We start from the raw sequence: 21,391 nt of genomic DNA, 5'->3' as shown, positions 1-21,391 counted from the left end.
CTTAACCACTGAGCTACCACCACCCTGCACCCTGCATGAAGTCAGCAGCTCATATAAGGAAATTTTAACAAATCCAATTTCTTCAAAAGAAAAATACACTTACCAGCCAGCAGGGAAGCAGTAAGAACGCTGGCTATGGAGAGAAAACAAGAGGAGGAATTTCATTAAACCTGTGATGCAAAAACCCAAAGCTGCCTTTTGCTTTTTGTCTAATAATCTTAAAGTAAACTGAATTAAAATAAACCTCAGTTATATTAGAATACATTATATTGTCCCTGCAATTCAGTCACAAATGAAACAACAGTGTTACTTCACATTCAGAAATTCTAGTACTATGTGAATGCCCCACAGAGTCTAACAAATATGATTAAAATTTTCTGTTTATTCCAGATTTTTTGAAGGAGTCTCCAGTGTCAGTGCTTTGTAACAGTTAAGTAAACCCATAGCTTTAAGTTTACCCACATGACAGAGGAACTTACACTTTGCAGTTTCTCAATAACATGACAAACAGCATTTTTTGTCTTATTAACTTGAAGAGGGGCTGGTGATTGAACGACTGTTTGTAGCTTCTATAACATAAGTAATGACAGAAACTAACATCCACAACATTAAAGTGTGGGTCAGTCCATCTCAGTTGATCCAATAATTGTAACATTGGTTGCTTGACAATTTTTTTTTTTTTTTTAAATAATTTTTGAGTGATTACCTCTATGTATTGGCATTGTAAAACCAGCCGTTTTTATTTTAAAATTATTTTTTATTTTAATTTAACTTGGTTTAACCACAACAGCCATATTTTGGTTATACAGCTGTTTACAGAAACCTCAATAACTCGGGGTCAGGATTGTCCTAGTTCCTTGGAACAAAAACAGATCTCTAGAGTACATTACAAGGAACACTTATACATACTGTGTGTGTGTGTGTATATATATATATATATATATATATATATATATATATATATATATATATATATATATATATATATATATGAGCACATTGCTCACGCTCCACATTTAGGGTCAATTCATAATGGGAAGAGTTCGAGTCTCAATCTTAATTTTTTAGGGGGCATGTAGGTAAGTATAGTGTCCACGCAGAACATTTCATGTTTGAGACTTCTCTTATTTTCTTTTCTTTTTTAAATGTGAGCAAGAAAGTGATGTTTTTTAAATTCCGATCATTTCAGGGTTGAATATCTTTGGTGGGGGACCATATATGAATCTGAAATTTTCACAGTGTCACGAAATCCACATAAATGGTTTAGGACAGATGCAATCACAGTTAAGAGATTTATTGAAGAGATGCAGACAGATAAATCCTAAACGTGAGACAATAGCGTGGTCGAAATAACAGGTAAGGGGTCAAGCAATCAACATACAGGCATAAATGAGGCAAGGCAAGAATCAAATACGAGTAACAAGAACTAGGTCAAAACCAGAATAAACATCACGCTATCAAGGCTTGGAAATGACAGAGACAATGCAACTGTGAATATTACTTTGCAAAGTCTTTGTGAATGAGCAGTCTCTTATACAGCGTGGTGTGATTGTGAGTGTGATTGGGACCAGGTGTGTCTGCATAGTGTTCCGGAGAAGGTGAACATGTGTGTGTGGGAAGTGTAGTCCATGGTGGCCATGTTTGAAGGCCGCTGTGCAGGATGGGAAATGTATTCACTGGTTTGCTGTGACATGGCATGCAGAAATATGTCCTCTATAGTAGCATTCTATTGTAACAAAACTGTGAGTTTGAGATTCCACTATCCCAGACTTAAGGCTAGTAGAAGTCTGGGGAAAAGCCTACTTTAATCGTGCATTTTGACAAATGAACATATGTAATATAAGCATAACAGATAATAAAAGATTATCAATATTTTACAGTAATTATGTTTATGATTGACATACAATAGCTTATGCATGTCAATGAGGTCAAAAACTTTACTACATTTGACAATGGCTACAGTGAAGCCTGATCTATCACAGGGTTCTTCAAATCTGAAGAGTTTAGCTCCAAACTCCAAACCTACCTGCCTGTAATTTTCTAGTAATCCTGAAGACCTTGGCTAGCTTGCTCAGGTGTGTTTGATTAGGGTTGGAGCTAAATTCTGCAGGACAGTGGACCTCGAGATTTGAAGAACCCTGATCTGTCATGTTGGTACAGGTGTACAGTTTTATGCGTGAATAGATTTGATCCAAATATGAAATTACAGTGCTCAGTTGGGTGTTTTACAAATAAACAGTGTCATAAACAGAGCTGTGGTGTTGCTTCTCCTGTGATTAAAGGATAATGACTGTCATGCTTTGTAGGCAGAGACAGAAGCAAGTGCAGGTAGGCAGAATATAATAATAATAATCGGTGTCACCCAGATTAGGATGCGTTCCCTTTTGAGTTTGGTTCCTCTCAAGGATTCTTCCTCATGTCTTCTCAGGGAGTTTTTCCTTGCCACTGTCTCCTCTGGCTTGCTCATTGGGGATTTAAATTTATAAATAAAAATGTATATCCAGAACTGATATATTTCCATAAAGCTGCTCCGTGACACTGCAAATTGTTAAAAGAGCTATACAAATAAAATGGAATTTAATTGAATATAGAAAAACATGTATCATGCTAATTTATCATCTGTTGTGACAGTCTCAAGCTACACAATGTAGTTAGCACTATATCTATCCTTGTGTATTTGAATATGGATTATCCACTGAACTGCAGTGTAGAACATGAGGATGAGTGCCCCTGAACCTTATAAGACTATAATTGTATTATTATTATTAATAATAATAATATTATTAATACTAATACTACTACTACTACTACTACTACTAATAATAATAATAATAATAATAATAATAATAATAATAATAACTTATTTATTTATTTATTTTATAAATTGTGACAATGATTCCAGAGGACACTGTATTTAAATCATTCTTGTCCTTGCCTTGGAAAAGAATTTCCTCTCAAAGACAGTTGTAATGAAACATATCAATAATCTAAGTCTAACAAAAGCCTACTGTTTGGTCTAAAGCAGCAACGATTAGTCAGAATAACTGATAATGTCAAATATGAATAATTATCCACATGGATTTTTAAATGAATGGTCATTTACTTAACCAGAGTTAATTATAATATTAATAGTAATAGGTAATAGTGGAAAAGTGAAACCAATAGTGAGAAGTGGAGCAACACAACACATTTGTCTTTTTTAAAGACTTTTTGCCAAAATCTGAAGGATTGGTATGAAATAACATTTTCTATACCCTTCTATTTCTCAGCATTCCCATCTTGTCTACACCAGTAGCAGCAGCAGTGACAATAACAGCAATTTTGTATATATATGTGTTACGTTCCCGCCGGCAGATGGTGCTGCGGTGTCGAAGTGCAAAGACTGCTGCAGAGAGCACGCGTGCACGAGACTCTTATATATGGACACGCCCCTTTTGTTTGTTTGGGTTTTCCCTCTGTTTAAGCATTGGTTGATTTTCGAGGGTGTGTCTTGATTTAATCCAGGTGTCTGTGTTTCAGTCTGATTGTGTTTGTTATTTAAACCCATCTTGTAGCTGCGCACTTCGCGCAATATTTATGAGTGTTTTAACGGTGAATACTCTACGCATGCTAATCGGTCTTGCTTACGTCAGGGGTTCCCAAGCTTTTCCAGGGCAAGGCCCCCCAAATGGCATTAACATTTGACCAAGGTCCCCCTTTTGCAAGATGACTTTAAAACACATTAAATATACAGACTTTTTAATATATATCCCCCCTTTTTTTTTATTAATAATTACTTCTTACATATTTACATTACGTTAGATTAGGAATTGATTGTGTGTGTGTGTGTGTGTGTGTGTGTGTGTGTGTGTGTGTGTGTGTGTGTGTGTGTGGTTGTCTGAGAGTGAGAAAGAGAAAATCATGTATTTATTTATTTTTCACACCAAATTGTTGAGGCCCCCCTGGCGCCGCCACTTTGAAAACCACTGGGTTAAGTGTCCGGTTTCTGTTCCATGCCTCGTATCCAGTGTTCATGTCTAAAGCCAGATTATCTGTTCCTGTCTAGACCGCGTTTCCTTGTTTATTGATTTAAAGTTCTAATAAAGACGTTGACCTGCATCTGCTCCTGCCTCACCTCCCTGTGTCGTTACAATATGTATGTGTTACAGTTTCTATACAAAAACAGGGATGTTATAATCACATTACAAATACAGTATAAATATACTGCCTCACTTTGTCCAAATGCTGACCAAAATGCCTTTGCTACATATCTGTATGAAATAAAAGAAACCAGTTGAAATATTAGCATGAAGAAGAACCTAAGATGGACCTCAGTGCTGCATGCATTTCGCCTCCAATGCAACTGGCCCCATGATGAGATTTACAGGAAAAAAGGTGGGCAAGGTTTCAACTATTTGCAGAGCAGCGTTTGGACTTTAGGACAATAGAAAGTGCAAGTGCCAAAAAAACATACTGATACTGTATGATAAGCCTCAGGATGTACTGACAAATATGAGGTTCCCTAGTGACTGCTGTAGAGTGTTAAAATGAACAGAGCTGATTCAGAGATTTGACAGAACAGATAATTTCACCCTCAACCACTGTATAGTTATGGGAGTTTTAATACAAACCAAGTGCCACTGGAAATCAGTGAAGAAAATTAGACTCATATTTCATGTAAAGGGCTTGATTATATAAGTGTAGTAGTAAAATTAATTAGCTAATGTTAAAAGTAATTATCTATTGGATTTATTACAGTTTAGATAAAGAGCTAGAGAGAAAGACCCATTTAAATCCACAAATTTGAAGGTTTTTTTTTTTGGCTTTTATTTAAAATACATTCCTGATTCATCTTGGTTATTGTTATTGTAACAGGGGATAATACTTGCATTAACCCTAGATGAGAAATTCACTAGAGTAATACGATGTTAAATGTTATCTCTTATAGTCTTGTTTTACATTATATTTTTGAGGGGGGGAAAAAAGATAAACAAAAGTATAAGTGATATTTGTTACAGCTGTTCTCATCGATAAGCCACGTTTAAGCAGATTAGTCGAATATTGGTGGGTTAATTCACATGAATAATCAATTATTAAAAATTGTGAAAAAGTCAACTGCAAAAGTTTGGCATCACAAAATAAGATTATAATTGTGTCAGTCCTGAATTATTGTGATATCAGTAATGAAATATACATCATAAAATGTCATTTTTATATATACATTTGTGAACAAAACAAAATTCTTTCATGCAAAGCTCTGTGCTGTATCTACTAACTAAACACACACTCCAGATATATACAGCATGGAAATAATATAATAATATAATAATAATATAAATAATAATAATAATAATTATATATATATATATATATATATATATATATATATATATATATATATATATATATATAATTATTATTATTATTATTTATATTATTATTATATTATTATATTATTTCCATGCTGTATATATAGTATACTAGTATAGTATATACTATATACTATATATACATATATATATATATATATATATATATATATATATATATATATATATATATATATATATATATATATATATATATATATATATATAAGCCAAAAACCAATTATTGATAAACATATTGAACTTACCAAGCATTAAAGTGAGATGAAATCTTAGCATACTGGTCCTTGAAGTGTCATTCAGGTTGGTGTTAATCACAGTGCTCACTGCTGCTGCCCTCTCACAGCAAAGCACAGCAGTGTTTTTTTATCAAGAAGCTGAAGAGGTGGAGTTTCCTTTTTTTTTTCCTGTTTGTGGATGACAGAAATAATAATGGTAACTGTTCATTGTAATTCTCATTTGAACTCAGAGCAGTTGAGAATGCTTAGCATTTGCCTTGGCCTGTGCTGGTAACAGAATAATCTTATTCAGCTTACTATTTGGAAACTAACCACAATAAATGCTTATATCAATGGGGGGGTGGTATCTCATTCTACTCAGCTGTAGGCCTGGGGATGATAGCTGATGATATATGATAGGAAAGTATTGCATTCGAGAAAAAAAGAAAAAAGAGAAAAACAATACACCTTGCGAATTTGTGTGTGTGTATTGCCATGTTTAGACAAATATACATATACACAATAACCTACAGTATAATGACAGTAATGGAAATGTTTAAAACGTTTTACACTGAAATGTCTCATTTAAATAATTATTTAGGCCCTTTACTCAGTACTTTGTAGAAAAAGGTTAGGTAGTAGTTTCAACTTTTTTGTGTTCTTGGGTAAGACTCTTGTAGGCCAAAATTCTGTCCACTACACAGTTACAATTATAAGTTATTGCAAAAATCGAGTATACTTACAAACAACTTCCCAGGTGCAGAGTAAAGTACCACATGGAACCAGAGAGTGAGGAAAAGCAAGGTCCAAGTTTATTGTTCCACCACACGAGATCCACACAGTTTGAGACGTCCCAAAAAGCGATCTAAAAACCCGGAGCTGAAGCTATATATCCTATATATGCAGTTCTCTAAACCCAAACACCAATATGTTTAAAGTTAGCTTTTCCCAGGACACCATCACGTATGTGAATCATAATTTTTTAGAGACCATTTTCTCACGGAGTTCGCTGTTCCAAGGACCCTTATCTCAAGGCCCTAGCCGTTCCCAGACACAGTTATTGTTGAAGCCTAGCCGTTCCCAGAGACAGTTATCTCACAGGTGTAGCTCAGCTGCAATACCTTTATAATCGGCTCGTCTTGTTACACTCTAAAAAAAATAACCGGGCCTTCATCTGAGCCATTACTGACTGGTGTATCGTGAGAAAGGATTCTTAACACCTTCACACACTCTCCTGACTGGATTTTCGTGAGAAAGGGTCCTCCACATCTTCACACACATTATGAGTAAGTTTTTCTTTTATATCTGCATTTCTGTTTTATAATGCTTGCATTAATTTCACCTCTTTCCTTTACAATAGTTTGTTTTCGGTTGCCTGCATACACACCAGGCCTTGGTTGGTGTGTATGTGTGTCTCTTTGCCTGTGCATTACATCCAGTTCTATGTCTTATTGTAAATAACAAACTAAATCTAGCTGTTAAATCTAATATGGAAATCCAAATCTAATACAGTTCCTTCTCTCATGTGTCCCAGGTGAGCATCAGTCTTTCGTATCTCCTTTACTGGAGGGGCTGGATTTGGAATTAAACACTCGCTATCAGCTTGTACATCTCACTGCCGACCTCACTATCCTGATCGAAGTTCTTCGTACCCCCTCTGGAAACGCAGGGTTCCCCTCCCCTCTCAGATATAGAATCTGCCCAGCAAATGTGTGTGTAGATGCCTCTACCCAGACAGAACCTCTACCTGCTGTCTCTTCCTGCAACTACCAGACTGATGGTGACACGGCCTTCTCTGACCCGGCCTCTGATTACTCTCCCTCTTTCTCACCTGCCAGTCCTGAGTACTCCCCCCCTCGTACACCTCAGCTGGCTATCGCATGTCCCCAGGACATACCCTTCCTCACCTTTACCTTCCACTTTCCCCCTTTCGCTCTACCTCACCCACAGATTACCATCCCACCAGCCCTGTGGATTCTCTGGATTCCCAATAAAATTACATATACTCATACTTGGTCTCCTTTGTGTTTATTTCATGTCTGTTTTATATACAACACTCTACAAGCTTTGCACTCTGAAGTTGGGCAGTTTCTCCCTTTCATCCTGGCAGATCCTCTCAAGCTCAATTGAGATTGGATGGGGAGCATCTATCAACTGCGCTGTTTAGGTCTCTCCACAGATATCCAAAATGGTTAAGGTCTGTGTTTTGGCTGGGACACTTTAGGACATTCATAGACTTGACCCAAAGCCACTCCAAAGTTGTTTGGCACTTGGGTTGTTGTACCGAAAGGTGAAATATCATCCCAGTCTGAGGGGATTTGCACTCTGGAGCAATATTTTCTTTTTCAAGTCTCTCCAACCCCCCCTGCCCATCCCCTTGATTTAACCATTTATTGTGGTTAGTTTCCCAATAGTAAACTGAATAAGATTATAAGTGTTACCAACACAGGCCTAGGCAAATGCTAAGCATTCTCCTCAACTGCTCTAAGTTCAAATGAGAATTACAATGAACAGTTAGCATTATTATTTCTGTCAACCAGAAACAGGAAAAATTAAAAAAAGGAAACTCCACCTCTTCAGCTTCATTATAACAAACAGCTATCATGATCTCCTGAGCTTTGCTGTAAGAGGGCAGCAGCAGTGAGCACTGTGATTAACCTGAATGACGCATCAAGGACCAGTATGTTAAGATTTCATCTCACTTTAATGCTTGGTAAGTTCAATATGCTTATCAATAACTGCTTTATGGCTTATTTAATATATATATATAGATAGATAGATAGATAGATAGATAGATAGATAGATAGATAGATAGATAGATAATTTCCTTGCTGTATATATCTGGAGTGTGTGTTTAGTTAGTAGATACAGCACAGAGCTTTGCATGAAAGAATTTTGTTTTGTTCACAAATGTATATATAAAAATGACATTTTATGATGTATATTTCATTACTGATATCACAATAATTCAGGACTGACACAATTATAATCTTATTTTGTGATGCCAAACTTTTGCAGTTGACTTTTTCACAAATTTTAATAATTGATTATTCATATGAATTAACCCACCAATATTCGACTAATCTGCTTAAACGTGGCTTATCGATGAGAACAGCTGTAACAAATATCACTTGGTACTTTTGTTGATCGCCCCCCCCCCCCCGCCAGTTATATAATGTAAAACAAAACTATAAGAGATAACATTTAACATCGTATTACTCTAGTGAATTTCTCGTCTAGGGCTAATGCAAGTATTATCCCCTGTTAGAATAACAATAACCAAGATGAATCAGGAATGTATTTTAAATAAAAGCAAAAATTTGTGGATTTAAATGGGTCTTTCTCTCTAACTCTTTATCTAAACTGTAATAAATGCAATAGATACTTTTCACATTAGCTAATTACTTCTACGCCCTTTACATGAAATGTAATATGAGTCTAATTTTCTTCACTGATTTCCAGTGGCACTTGGTTTGTATTAAAACTCCCATAACTATACAGTGGTTGAGGGTGAAATTATCTGTTCTGTCAAATCTCTGAATCAGCTCTGTTCATTTTAACACTCTACAGCAGTCACTAGGGAACCTCATATTTGTCAGTACATCCTGAGGCTTATCATACAGTATCAGTATGTTTTTTTTGGCAATTGCACTTTCTGTTGTCCTAAAGTCCAAACGCTGCTCTGCAAATAGTTGAAATCTTGCCCACCTTTTTTCCTGTAAATCTCATCATGGGGCCAGTTTCATTGGAGGTGAAATGTATGCAGCACTGAGGTCCATCTTAGGTTCTTCTTCATGCTAATATTTCAACTGGTTTCTTTTATTTCATACAGATATGTAGCAAAGGCATTTTGGTCAGCAATTGGATAAAGTGAGGCAGTATATTTATACTGTATTTGTAATTTGATTAAAACATCCCTGTTGTTGTATTTAAACTGTAACACATACATATATGCAAAATTGCTGTTATTGTCAGCAATGGTGTGGACAAGATGGGAATGCTGAGAAATAGAAGGGTATAGAAAATGTCATTTCATACCAATCCTTTAGATTTTGGAAAAATGTCTTTAAAAAAGACAAATGTGTTGTGTTGCTCCACTTCTCACTATTGGTTTCACTTTTCCACTATTACCTATTACTATTAATATTATAATTAACATTGGTTAAGTAAATGACCATTCATTTAAAAATCCATGTGGTAATTATTCATATTTGACATTATCAGTTATTCTGACTAATCGTTGCTGCTCTAGACCAAACAGTAGGCCTTTTGTTAGACTTAGATTATTTATATGTTTAATTACAACTGTCTTTGAAGCAAAATTATTTCCAAGGCAAGTACAAGAATGATATAAATACAGTGTCCTCTGGAATCATTGCCACCATTTATAAAATACATAAATTAATCTAATAATAATAATAATAATAATAATAATAATAATAATCATTATTATTATTATTATTATTGTTATTATTATTATTATTATAGTCTTATAAGGTTTACAGACCCTCATCCTCATGCTCTACACTGCAGTTCAGTGGATAATCCATATTCAAATACGCATGGATAGATATAGTGATATATAGATATAGTGCTAACTACATCCTTGAGAGAACCAAACTCAGAAGGGAATGCATCCTAATCTGGTTGACACCATATACTGCGATTCTAAATAATTTCTCTTCTATAACTGTCAAAAAGTAGTAAGGAGGAATTGAGGCGCTTATGAAACTCTGGTACAGTAAGTGACTTCTGAGCTGTAGTCACTTATCCTTTAATCACAGGAGAAACAACACCACAGCTCTGTTTATGACACTGTTTATTTGTAAAACACCCATCTGAGCACTGTAATTTCATATTTGGATCAAATCTATTCATGCATAAAACTGTACACCTGTACCAACATGACAGATCAGGGTTCTTCAAATCTCGAGGCCCACTGTCCTGCAGAATTTAGCTCCAACCCTAATCAAACACACCTTAGCAAGCTAGCCAAGGTCTTCAAGATTACTAGAAAATTACAGGCAGGTAAATTTGGAATTTGGAGCTAAACTCTTCAGATTTGAAGAACCCTGTGATAGATCAGGCTTCACTGTAGCCATTGTCAAATGTAGTAAAGTTTTTGACCTCATTGACATGCATAATCAAGCTATTGTATGTCAATCATAAACATAATTACTGTAAAATACTGATAATTTTGTATTATTTCTTGTGCCTATATTACATATGTTCATTTGTCAAAATGCACGAATAAAGTAGGCTTTTCCCCAGATTTATACTAGCCTTAACTCTGGAACCAGTGGGATCTCAAACCCACAATATTGTTATAGCAGAATGCTACTACACAGGACTTATTTCTGTGAAAATTTCAGATTCATATATGGTCCCCCACCAGAGATATTCAACCCTGAAATGAGGGGAATTTTAAAAACAACATCACTTTCTTGCCCACATTAAAAAAAAGAAAAGAAAATGAGAGAAGTCTCAAACCTGAAATGTTCTGCATGAACACTATACTTACCTTCATGCCCCTAAAAAATTAAGACTGTGATTCGAACTCTTCCCATTATAAATTGACCCTAAATGTGGAATGTGAGCAATGTGCCAAATGTTTATATAAGTGTACCTTGTAATATACTCTAGAGATCTGTTTTTGTTCCAAGGAACTAGGACAATTCTGATCCCGAGATATCAAGGTTTCTGTAAACAGCTGTATAACCAAAATGTGGCTGTTGTAGTTTAACCGAGTAAATTTAAAATAAAATAAAATAAAGAACTAGGGGACCAGAGTGAGTATAGTCAGTAGAGACCGCGCTCCCTGTGTTTGTTTACCTGTTTATTTGTTTCTGGTTTAAGTAATAAAGACTGTGACCTGCACCTGCATCCGCCTCCAGTCTGTTTCGTAACACCAAAGTTACAATTATTGGATCAACTGAGATGGACTGACCCACATGTTGTGGATGTTAGTTTCTGTCATTACTTATGTTATAGAAGCTACAAACAGTTGTTCAATCACCAGCCCCTCTTCAAGTTATTAAGACAAAAAATGCTGTTTGTCATGTTATTGAGAAACTGCAAAGTATAAATTCCTCTGTGTTATGAAACGGGAGGTGAGGCAGAAGTAGGTCCAGATCAGCGTCTTTATTGACAAACAACAGTCACAGAAAATGCCATCGATGCTGGACAAGATCATCAAGGTTAAACATAAGCTAAAGCCGAGGCATAGAACGAGAGCAGGACACGAAAGTAAGACCGCTTATCATGCGTAACGCATTCACTACTACATTCAGGTATACGTATAATACTGCGTGAAGTATAAAGTAACACGAGGGCTTTACATAGCACACGCGCTCTCTACAGCCGCTCGTGCATGTCGACGCCACAGTGCCATCTGCTGACGAGAGCATTACACTCTGTCATGTGGGTAAACTTAACGTTATGAGTTTACTTGGCTGTTAGAAAGCACTGACACTGGAGACTCCTTCAAAAAATCTGGAATAAACAGAAAGTTTGACTCCTGCTTTAAACTGCTAGCAGTTTAGATTCCCTACTGACATAGGCCACCAACGGATAAAACTGTTGTGCTGCTTTTAACTGCAAAACAACGTTCGCTAAAGGATGTGGCAGAAGTTTTAATTTATAAACACCATGTAACTATGAAGCACAAATGTGTCATCGTAATCATAATCTTTAATAATCAACAGTAAAGATACAGTGTCAAAGTGTGACAGTAGCCTTTTACCCCTGTTGCAAACCAATTCCAGTTTTATCTAACATTTAATGGAATAATTATTTAATAATGCCCATGAGTAGGGCCATGTTCAGGCCTGCACTGCACAATGTACAAATTACACACGGAGAATTAGTGCAAGACTACATTATATTCATCAGGTGTATCACCGGTGTTGATCTGTAAGTATATATCCAACTTGACCAAAGCTAACTTGGTGAGCTATACTGTTCATCATTGTGGTTCTTTTCCTAAGCTGACATTAGCTACATAGCTTATATTCGTTTAATCGCCACAACGAATGTTTAACATAAACCACATATTATATATTCAGAATAAATGGTTTAAAGCTTGCAGAACATATGTTTGAAAATGTCTACTTATATCATACCTCAGTTCCCTTTCAAAGGGAACTTCGACGTTGCGTTTAGCATAACACTATGGGTGCGCCTCTCGCACATGACCGGCACCTGAAGCTTGTGTAAATTCATGCCTATTTATAGGCCTGCCATGATCAGGTGAAGTGGCAATTAAGCGCGTCGCGTGATAGAAATATGGCACCTGTGAACCATGCCATCAGCCTTTTGTTATCTTCAGCGAAAGACTGCATGTCAGTTGTTTGTGTAAAGAAACAAAAAGATGCTCTGAGAAGCTTCTGACTCTGAAGGTAGCTCTTCTGCTGGCCCTGACATCTCTCAAGCGAGTAGGAGATCTACAAGCTCTCTCTGTTTCCCCTTCCTGCCTTGACTTTGCCCCTGGATTGGCCAAGGCCTTCCTGTATCCTATGCCGGATTATATTCTTAAGGTGCCTACATCGGTTGCCCACCCTGTGGTGTTGCAGGCTTTCTGCCCTCCTCCATTCCCCACAATGGAACAAGAGAGAATGCACCTACTGTGTCCAGTAAGGGCTCTCTGTACTTACGTCCACCGCTCCGGCCAGTGGTGTAAGTCGGAGCAGCTGGTGGTCTGCTTTGGCGGCAACAGTAGAGGTGATGCTGTGTCGAAGCAGCACATCTCTAATTGGATAGTGGAAGCAATCTCTATTGCTTATTAGGCGCGTGGTCTCGCTATGCCTCTGAGCATAAGGGCTCATTCCACTAGGGCGGTCGCCTCTGCGAAGGCTTTGTCCACAGTGGTATCCTTACAGAATGTGTGTGCTGCTGCAGGGTGGTGTACGCCACACACATTCATTCAGTATTACAGCCTGGATATTCATTACACCCTGGGCTCGAGTGTCTTGCAGTGACCCTCAAGCTTGGGTCTTTTTGAACAGGCCGTACCCTTAGTATGACGGAGTAGGTATTCTCGTCCCCATAGTGTTTTGCTATACGCAACGTCGAAGTTCCCTTTGAAATGGAACGTCTGGGTTACACATGTAACCCTGTTCCCTGAGAAGGGGACAAGACGTTGCGTAGCTTTGTCATACCAGGGCCGGCCTGTGAATTGCGTCTTTGCATCAGATAATAGAGGCTGATGGCACGGTTCAGAGGTGCCATATTTATATCATGCGACGCACTTAATTGCCACGTCACCTGATCATGGCAGGCCTATAAATAGGCATGATTTTACACAAGCTTCAGATGCCGGTCACACGCGAGAGGAGCTCCCATAGTCTTATAGTAAACACAACGTTTCGTTCACCTTCTCAGGGAACAGGGTTACATGTGTAACCCAGACATTTCCAAGCGCGTCAGTATAAACAGAACGAGGTTGTAGTAGATGAGTATTTGAGGAAACCACCTGAAGCATTCATTGTGTTGAACTATTTCAATTGCTTTTGTTTGATTTGTTCATTGCAAACAGCTGAAAGTCTGTTAATTTTGACAATAAACCAGATTTGGAATGGAGGGTTGAATAATTTTAATTGTAATTGTACTCATCTGTGACTGGTAGAGTGGTGGAACCATTGGCACTGAGCATGCATTTACTGTGCCAGTGGGGCTTGTTACTGTTGAGTCTTATGGAGGTGCTGTATGCTTAATTCAATGAAACACCAGATAAGATGGGTGTCTGCTTGGCAAACTAAAGTGAAAAGCCTGTGATGTGGTGGGCTCCAAAGTAGGTTTTATCGATTGATAGTGCAAGTATGGTAAAGGAGAGACAGAAAGTTAGCAAGGCATTTATGTAATCCCTAATGACTTCGTACTTATAATTAACATCTTAACGTGTATAATTGTATCCGCAACCACCTAGCAACCACCTAGTAGCACTATCGTAACTACATTTTAAGCTCCACAATCACTCTGTATTTTCTTCAGAAAATGCACAATAGAGAGAGGTTTAGTTTGTATGGTACATATCACTAATTGGTTTTGACAGGTCTAGGTCAAAGGTCATCATCAATTATAATTATCTTGGCAGGTCAAAGGTCATCATCATCAATAATAATTATGTTCACAGGTCATCATCAATTATAATTATGTTGAGAGTTATATAGCAAAGGTCATCACCAACGTCATTCTCTTGACAGGCATAGTTAATGATACATATTCTTACACATTCTTTCCCAAAGATTAATCATTGATCTTGACAGGCATAGTTAAAGATATACCAGTAGTAAATTTTAAATCTGGTTCTGGTGCATTCCACACACACACAACCACCCACCCACACACACAAGTTTGTTCACATAGAATGTATTCATACATAGTATGGTCATGTGCATTCCACACACAGGGGTCTGAGACAACGAAAGACCATGAACCAGTGCAGACAATGGCTATATATACACAAGAGTGCTCATTAACAGAAACGTGAATCAGGTGCAGGTGGTCATGTGACATGTAGTGCAATTCAGTGGCTGATGGGAAGTGGAGTCCCGAGTTTCCTGATACGTGACAGCTGATGCTTGTCCTAATGCACCGATAAAAGCTCACTCTTTTTTGGGAAGATTAAAAAAAAATTTAGAGCATGAAAGATTCAACATTGGGTAATTTCAAACCAATGTACATTTTTTTTTTTCCGATGCAGAAAAAGGAACCATTTTACTTTTCAAGTTCTTGGTCCTGGGTGACAACCATTGGAGTGCTACTGAGAGCGTAACTTTTAATGAGGATGACTGGAAAATGTTCAGAAAATGGTGCAAGGATTTTGACTACATTGTTAGAATGGACTTCTTTTCCAGACAAGATGGATTTCTCAGCAGGTAAGAAGATGTATTTTAAACAATTAAAATAGTTAATTATGAATTGAAATAGAATGTTTATGGAATTATCCATTTCATATTGATATTGATATAATCCTAACCCTAATCTTTGAGTACAACAATCATTATCCTTATCTGATCATTATGTAATCTGGTACGATACTACATCTAAAATTTAATGAGCATGACCGAACTAAGCTCATCTGATTCTAGTGTCTAGGATCACGTATCAAACGAATGTGAGTCTACTAGGTAACTAAAATTTGTCTCTTAGATCTGTGTAGTGAGCTAAAAGGGAACTGTTAAGTTACTAAAAGTATATTTTATTTGCTTTACTGTTTTTAGACAACAGCATTGTGAATATTTTTGACGACAAGTGTCCTTCGACATCCGCTCAAGACCTTTTGAATCTGAGCTCTGCTCGTAAGTCATAACATAAAATTATGAATGTTTCATGCTGTAAAGTCTTTCATACGCATTTATATTTTTGTTTGTGTCATATTTAGAAGTTGAGGGCATTGTGATTTATCACTGGTTATGATGGTGATATTTCAGGTGACGTATATTTTACCTTCTATTTGCCCAACACAAAAAAGCTCTCTCACATGTTCTGTGACATATAGAGATGAGTGATGTCGTAAATGGTGGTGCTATAGAAGAACAAGAGGAAATCAACTCGGAAGCAGACATTCAACTCAACCTCGAATTAGAGGAGATCTTCACAGAATGGCATGAATTTTTCCAAGTAAAGACTGTTCCCTTTCAAAGGGAACTCCATGTTGCATTTAGAATAACACTATGGGGAGTGCCTCTCGAGCACGACTGGCATCGGAAGCTTGTGTAAAATCATCCCTATTTCTCTTTTAATTTATTCATTCATTTTCATGTGATTCATTTTCATGTGATTCATTTTCAGATTCGCTTCTCTTTAAATCCAGTTTTAGACTGTGATATTACAAAGGTCTTTCCAGATTATTACTTGCCACACTATATGAGATAACCCCAATAAAATTGCCTGAATTCTGTAATATAATTTGTTCACCAAGTTAGGTTTAAATCCTCTAAAAACAGATTCACAATTGACTAACATTACTTTGTTCCAGTTCACATCCTTCAAAGCACTGGCATGTTTTGTTTACTCTCACAATCCCCCAAACACACACACACCCAAAGTCTCCATGAAACAAATGAGACAGCAGTGTTTCCCACAATAACCAAAAGTTGTCCACAATGTGAAAACAACTCGGAGAGTAAGCTGAACTAACCAAAAAATTTACCATGACAAAAAGTTCCAGTAAGAGATAGATAAGTCTGATAAACAGTCTGTGCACAATAACAAATATAATGTCCTTAACTTTTAAAGACTTGTAACAATTAATATTACAGTGTAGGATGCAAAGCCGAGGAAAAAACTCTAATAAAATTAAAGAAACAGATACTCTATCCCAGTCAGATCCTCAAAACAGAGAAGCACATTAATACAGAAGTAGATTTAAGAGGAGAGAGTCCACAAAATCTAGGCGAAGTAATGCAACGACAATATCTTCAAGAAAAATCGAAATACTGTAGAGCTGGAAGGCCGAGTGCAAAAAATTAAAATAAAGGAAGAGCGAAAAAGACGAAGCTGTGTAGGTGATGCAGTTCACCCCGATATCAAGAGTTTAACATAGTCTCCTGCTTCCTCTGCTGAAATAAAGTCCTTCTGAACACCGTTATATATGTAATGCGAAGCCGGGCTGGGTGAAGTATTCCATAACGAGCGCCCTCAATACCACGAAGTTGACGCCGAACCTCGTTAAATGCAGCCCAGGCCCAGGCTATCTTGGCTGTGTAGTCAGGGAAAACGGAGATGGTGTAATCCCTCACTTCCGCTCTCTCGAACGGTGTAAAATGTCAACACTATAAGTCAAAATCTATTGTATGACCGAAAACATACAATAAAATGTAAAAAATGAAAAGGGTTGGCGAGACCAAGATTGCGTTTGCCTTGTTTATTCTCCAAACGGAGTACCTTTTATATATACACAGTGGTTTCACTCTTCAGAAGCCGGCCAGACCAAAATAATAAACAAAAATACCCTCTAACTTTACCAAAGAAAACTAACTAAACTACAAGAAAAGAAAACAAAAATACCCCGTCTTGCCTCACTCCCTAGCTAAGCCAAAACCAGGAGAAAAGAAGAATAAACACAAATAGCGCTGACTTCCTACAAACCACTACTTAACCATGTACTATTTACTGAGGTGACTATTAGTGTGTTAATTAACAAAATAATAGGCGAAAAGCACTTCTCTATATATACAAAGCAATAGCAATGATCTGCCCTGGGATGGAGACTGACGAGGCTTAAGTACACTTCCGGAAACGTGCAGGCAACCAATCCTGTCCCACAAGGCCGGAGCCGTGGACAAGACATGATCATTAACTAGCAAGCCTGAACGTGATGCATGCAGTAGGCAGGGCCTAGAGAAGGGGGAAGAGACAAAAGAAACCCATCCCACCATCGGCATAGACACAAATGGCACAAAGAGCAAAAAGAAATAGATTGGATAACATAACAGTAAGGCCACCGTGCCATTGATGGGCAAGGCCTATGCAGTAGTAGTCTTGCTTGTGGGTCACTGCAGACAATGACAGTGTTGCAGGCCTACCAAGCAGACCTGCTGAGTGAGCTCAACATATGGCGACATTCAGCCAGTTCCTTCCCTGTTGTGTCGAGTTCACCCGGGCATCCACGAGTGTAGCCCAGGCCAGCACTAGTGCAAGGGAGACACAGAAGGTGAGTATGGCAGCCTGCCAACCTCTGCATACTGCCAGGGGAACCAGGCAGCCACAGTCACGGCCTGCTACTTGGCCTGATCTGAGAATGGTCATAAAGGCCAAGCAGACAAAGAGGAGAGGTCCTGAGGGGCCGTGGAGGGACATATCAGGGGACATGAGGTTGTTAGGGCAGTTAACCCCCAGTGCTACTGCAGGGCTTCCCCTAGCCAAGGTTGTCCCAGGTTTTCAGTGTTCTCTGCTCAGCGAGCTGTCACAGGGCAACGAAAATCTGATGCTTTCCCTCCAATAGAATGTCGATTAGTTAATGTCACTGAAAGACCATCTGGCAGCGTGTAAACTACTGCCAAATGTGTCTCCATGGGTTCTGTCTACCGTAGAAAAGGGTTACCAGGTCCAATTTAGAACTCGACCCCACCGGTTCAGAGGTGTGCTCACTACAGTAGTCAGCACAGACCAAAGCCTGACATTAGTGCAGGAAGTAAGATCCCTCTTGGACAAAGGGGCCATAGAACATGTACCCCGTTCCCTGATGGAGGGAGGCTTTTACAGCCATTATTTCCTGGTCGGCAAAAAATAGAGTATGCAGACAATTTTACATCTGCATCATCTGAACGATACTCTTCGGACATACAGGTACAAGATGCTGACGCCCAAACTTATTGTTCCACAGATTCAGTTTGAGGACTGGTTTGTGATGATAGATCTAAAAGGTGCATATTTCCACATAGAAATATCGCTAGCTTTATCCCCTCGCACCTTCACAAAGTGCACGGATGTCATTCTGGCTCCATTGTGACTCCAGGGCGTCCGTGTACTAAAGTAAATGGACGACTGGTTAATTCTAGCACGATCCAGGGAAGTGGTGGTCCAACACTGAAATGTTGTTCTCGCCCACATGAAGAGTTTGGGGCTCAGGTTGAACCTCAGAAAAGTATGCTTTCTCCAATGCAGTGGACAACTTTTCAAGGGGTTATAAGGATTCTACAATGATGAGGGCGTTTCTGTCCCAAGCATGCATAGGGTCAATCCTATCAACACTGAGCTAGATAAAGTGGGATCTTGGCATCCCCTCCAGTGTCTATGGGAGACTATTGGAGCTTATGGGCAGACAACATCATACCATTGGGCCTATTGCACAGGAGACCATTTCAGTGGTGGCTGAGAAGTTGGGGGTTTCGTCCGAGGATTACTCTGAGAGTAATCAGTGTCACGCAGTGATGCCTATGAATTTGAGTGGCCTATAAATAGGCATGATTTTACACAAGCGTCAGATGCCGGTTATGCACGAGGGCACTCCCCATAGTGTTACACCTCACAGTGAACATAAAGTTGAATGTATGATATATATGGCGCAGAAACTACCACAATTTAATTCCGTCACACCAGGTTGTTAGTCAGAGACCTAATCAGATTCCAAATTACAACGTTTCAAACACACCGGTGACACCGTATGACATATTTTCTGAATTAAATCAATGTCTGTTAGAGTTACAAAATAACCTAAATGAACATGGTCATTCAGTACAATTAAACCCTCATCTAATCGATGCAGTCAACCAGTTGAATGAAAATTTATGATCGTCAGACCAGAGCAATACTCAAAATGAAAATCCCGGCCGAAATTCCAGTCAAACTGTATCAAGCACGTTGGTGACATCGCATGACATATTTTTGCAATTAAATCAATGTCTCTTATGGTTACAAATGAACGTAAATGAACAAAGACAACCTATGCAGATAAATCCTTGTTTAATAGATGTGGAGAATCAACTCAATGAAAATATGGCGTTATTTCCCTATCACAATATCGTCTCAACTCCAGAAAACGCTCAGGAACCTAGACCGTTATCTTCTCATGATATGTTATACGAACTTAATCAGAGTCTTATGAGGATAAATGACAGTCTGGTCAACTTAATCGATAACCCCACCAATATTCCACAAAATTCGGGAAACGATGATGAGTACAACCGTCCAGTGGAAAACATGTGATTGCCTGATATCCAAGATTCGCAAATGAAATAAATGGAATCGCCTAATATCCAAGATGAGCAAGATGGTGATGGGTTAGGTCCTAATATCCAAGATGAGCAAGATGGTGATGACTTGGACTTAAAGGATGCAGAGGTGGTGTGTAGACAGCTTCGATGTGGTAAAGCAGTCAGCGCTCTTCCTAATGCCTGCTTTGGTCAGGGACGTGAACCCACCTGGCTGGATGATGTTCAGTGTACTGGAACTGAGAGATACATAGATCACTGCTCACACAGAGGATTTGGAGTAGCGAACTGTGGACATCATGAAGATGCTGGAGTCGTGTGCTCAAGTAAGTTTTTATTCTTTTTTGTTGCAATACCCTGCTTAAAGTGAATATGTTTACAAAATGATTAAACATATTCCTTTATTTGCAGACTTGCAAACTCCTACATTGACTCGGATCTCCCCAAACTCTGTGGTCTCACCTGGAGAAGTCCTTCAGTTCAGATGTACCACACCCAGCCCAACATGCATCTCTGTAGACTTCAGTTTGTATAAAACTGGCACATCAATAAAGAAGCAAACTGCAGAGACTACAACAACATTTAATCTGACTGCAGATGCCTCACATCAGGGCCAGTACACCTGTGACTACTCATACAGGGAAAGTAACTCCACATCATCCTGGAGCAACTCCATCAGCATCACTGTGGGTAAGCGACATGTTCTGGATATTTTTTTGCTAGTACAAGACACAAATTGCAGCTCTGACTTCAGCTATAAACTGATTAATTCTCTGCATTTCATAATTTTCAATAAGAGAGACCATGTTTGTTGTTTTCTAGTAAACCTGCAGCAGCCCAATATCTTTTTCACTGCTGCTGGTGGACCAGAAGTGAAAAGGGGCTCCAGCTTCTCCATCATGTGCTCCACTGAACCTCAGTATCCAGGAGGTTCCTTCCACTTGAAGTTCAGTGGATCCAACATCACAAGAACTCAGTCGGCTGTTAACCACTCAGCCGTCTTCCTGTTTCCTGAGGCAGATTTTGTCCATCAGGGAAACTACAGCTGTACTTATGAAGTTAACGTGTCTTCACGCACCTTTACCTCCACTACCACTGAGCTGCTGGAAATCACTGTGAAAGGTATAGTAAGAAAAACTAGTTCTGTTTTTAG

The 21,391-nt window shown here is 38.3% G+C and overlaps 2 protein-coding genes across 3 annotated transcripts in view; one reads left to right on the top strand and one right to left on the bottom strand.

Annotated features, from left to right (window-relative positions):
* Positions 1 to 21,391, bottom strand: part of LOC128629347 (deleted in malignant brain tumors 1 protein) — a 59,710-nt gene that overhangs the window by 7,432 nt on the left and 30,887 nt on the right. The window contains exon 3 of the mRNA XM_053677077.1: positions 104 to 133. Within this exon, the coding sequence (XP_053533052.1) occupies positions 104 to 133 (30 nt within the window). The remainder of the gene's footprint in view (positions 1 to 103; positions 134 to 21,391) is intronic.
* The window catches only part of LOC124626072 (deleted in malignant brain tumors 1 protein), a 33,955-nt gene continuing 20,782 nt past the window's right edge, over positions 8,219 to 21,391 (top strand). For both annotated transcript variants that reach the window (XM_053678089.1, XM_053678087.1), the window contains exon 1: positions 8,219 to 8,297. The gene's annotated coding sequence lies outside the window, so the exon portion shown is untranslated. The remainder of the gene's footprint in view (positions 8,298 to 21,391) is intronic.

The sequence above is a fragment of the Ictalurus punctatus genome, chromosome 2 (genome assembly GCF_001660625.3).
Source record: "Ictalurus punctatus breed USDA103 chromosome 2, Coco_2.0, whole genome shotgun sequence".
In the NCBI taxonomy this organism is placed as follows: domain Eukaryota; kingdom Metazoa; phylum Chordata; class Actinopteri; order Siluriformes; family Ictaluridae; genus Ictalurus; species Ictalurus punctatus.
The sequence above is the reverse complement of the archived record's forward strand: the minus strand, read 5'-3'. Positions and strand labels throughout refer to the sequence as shown.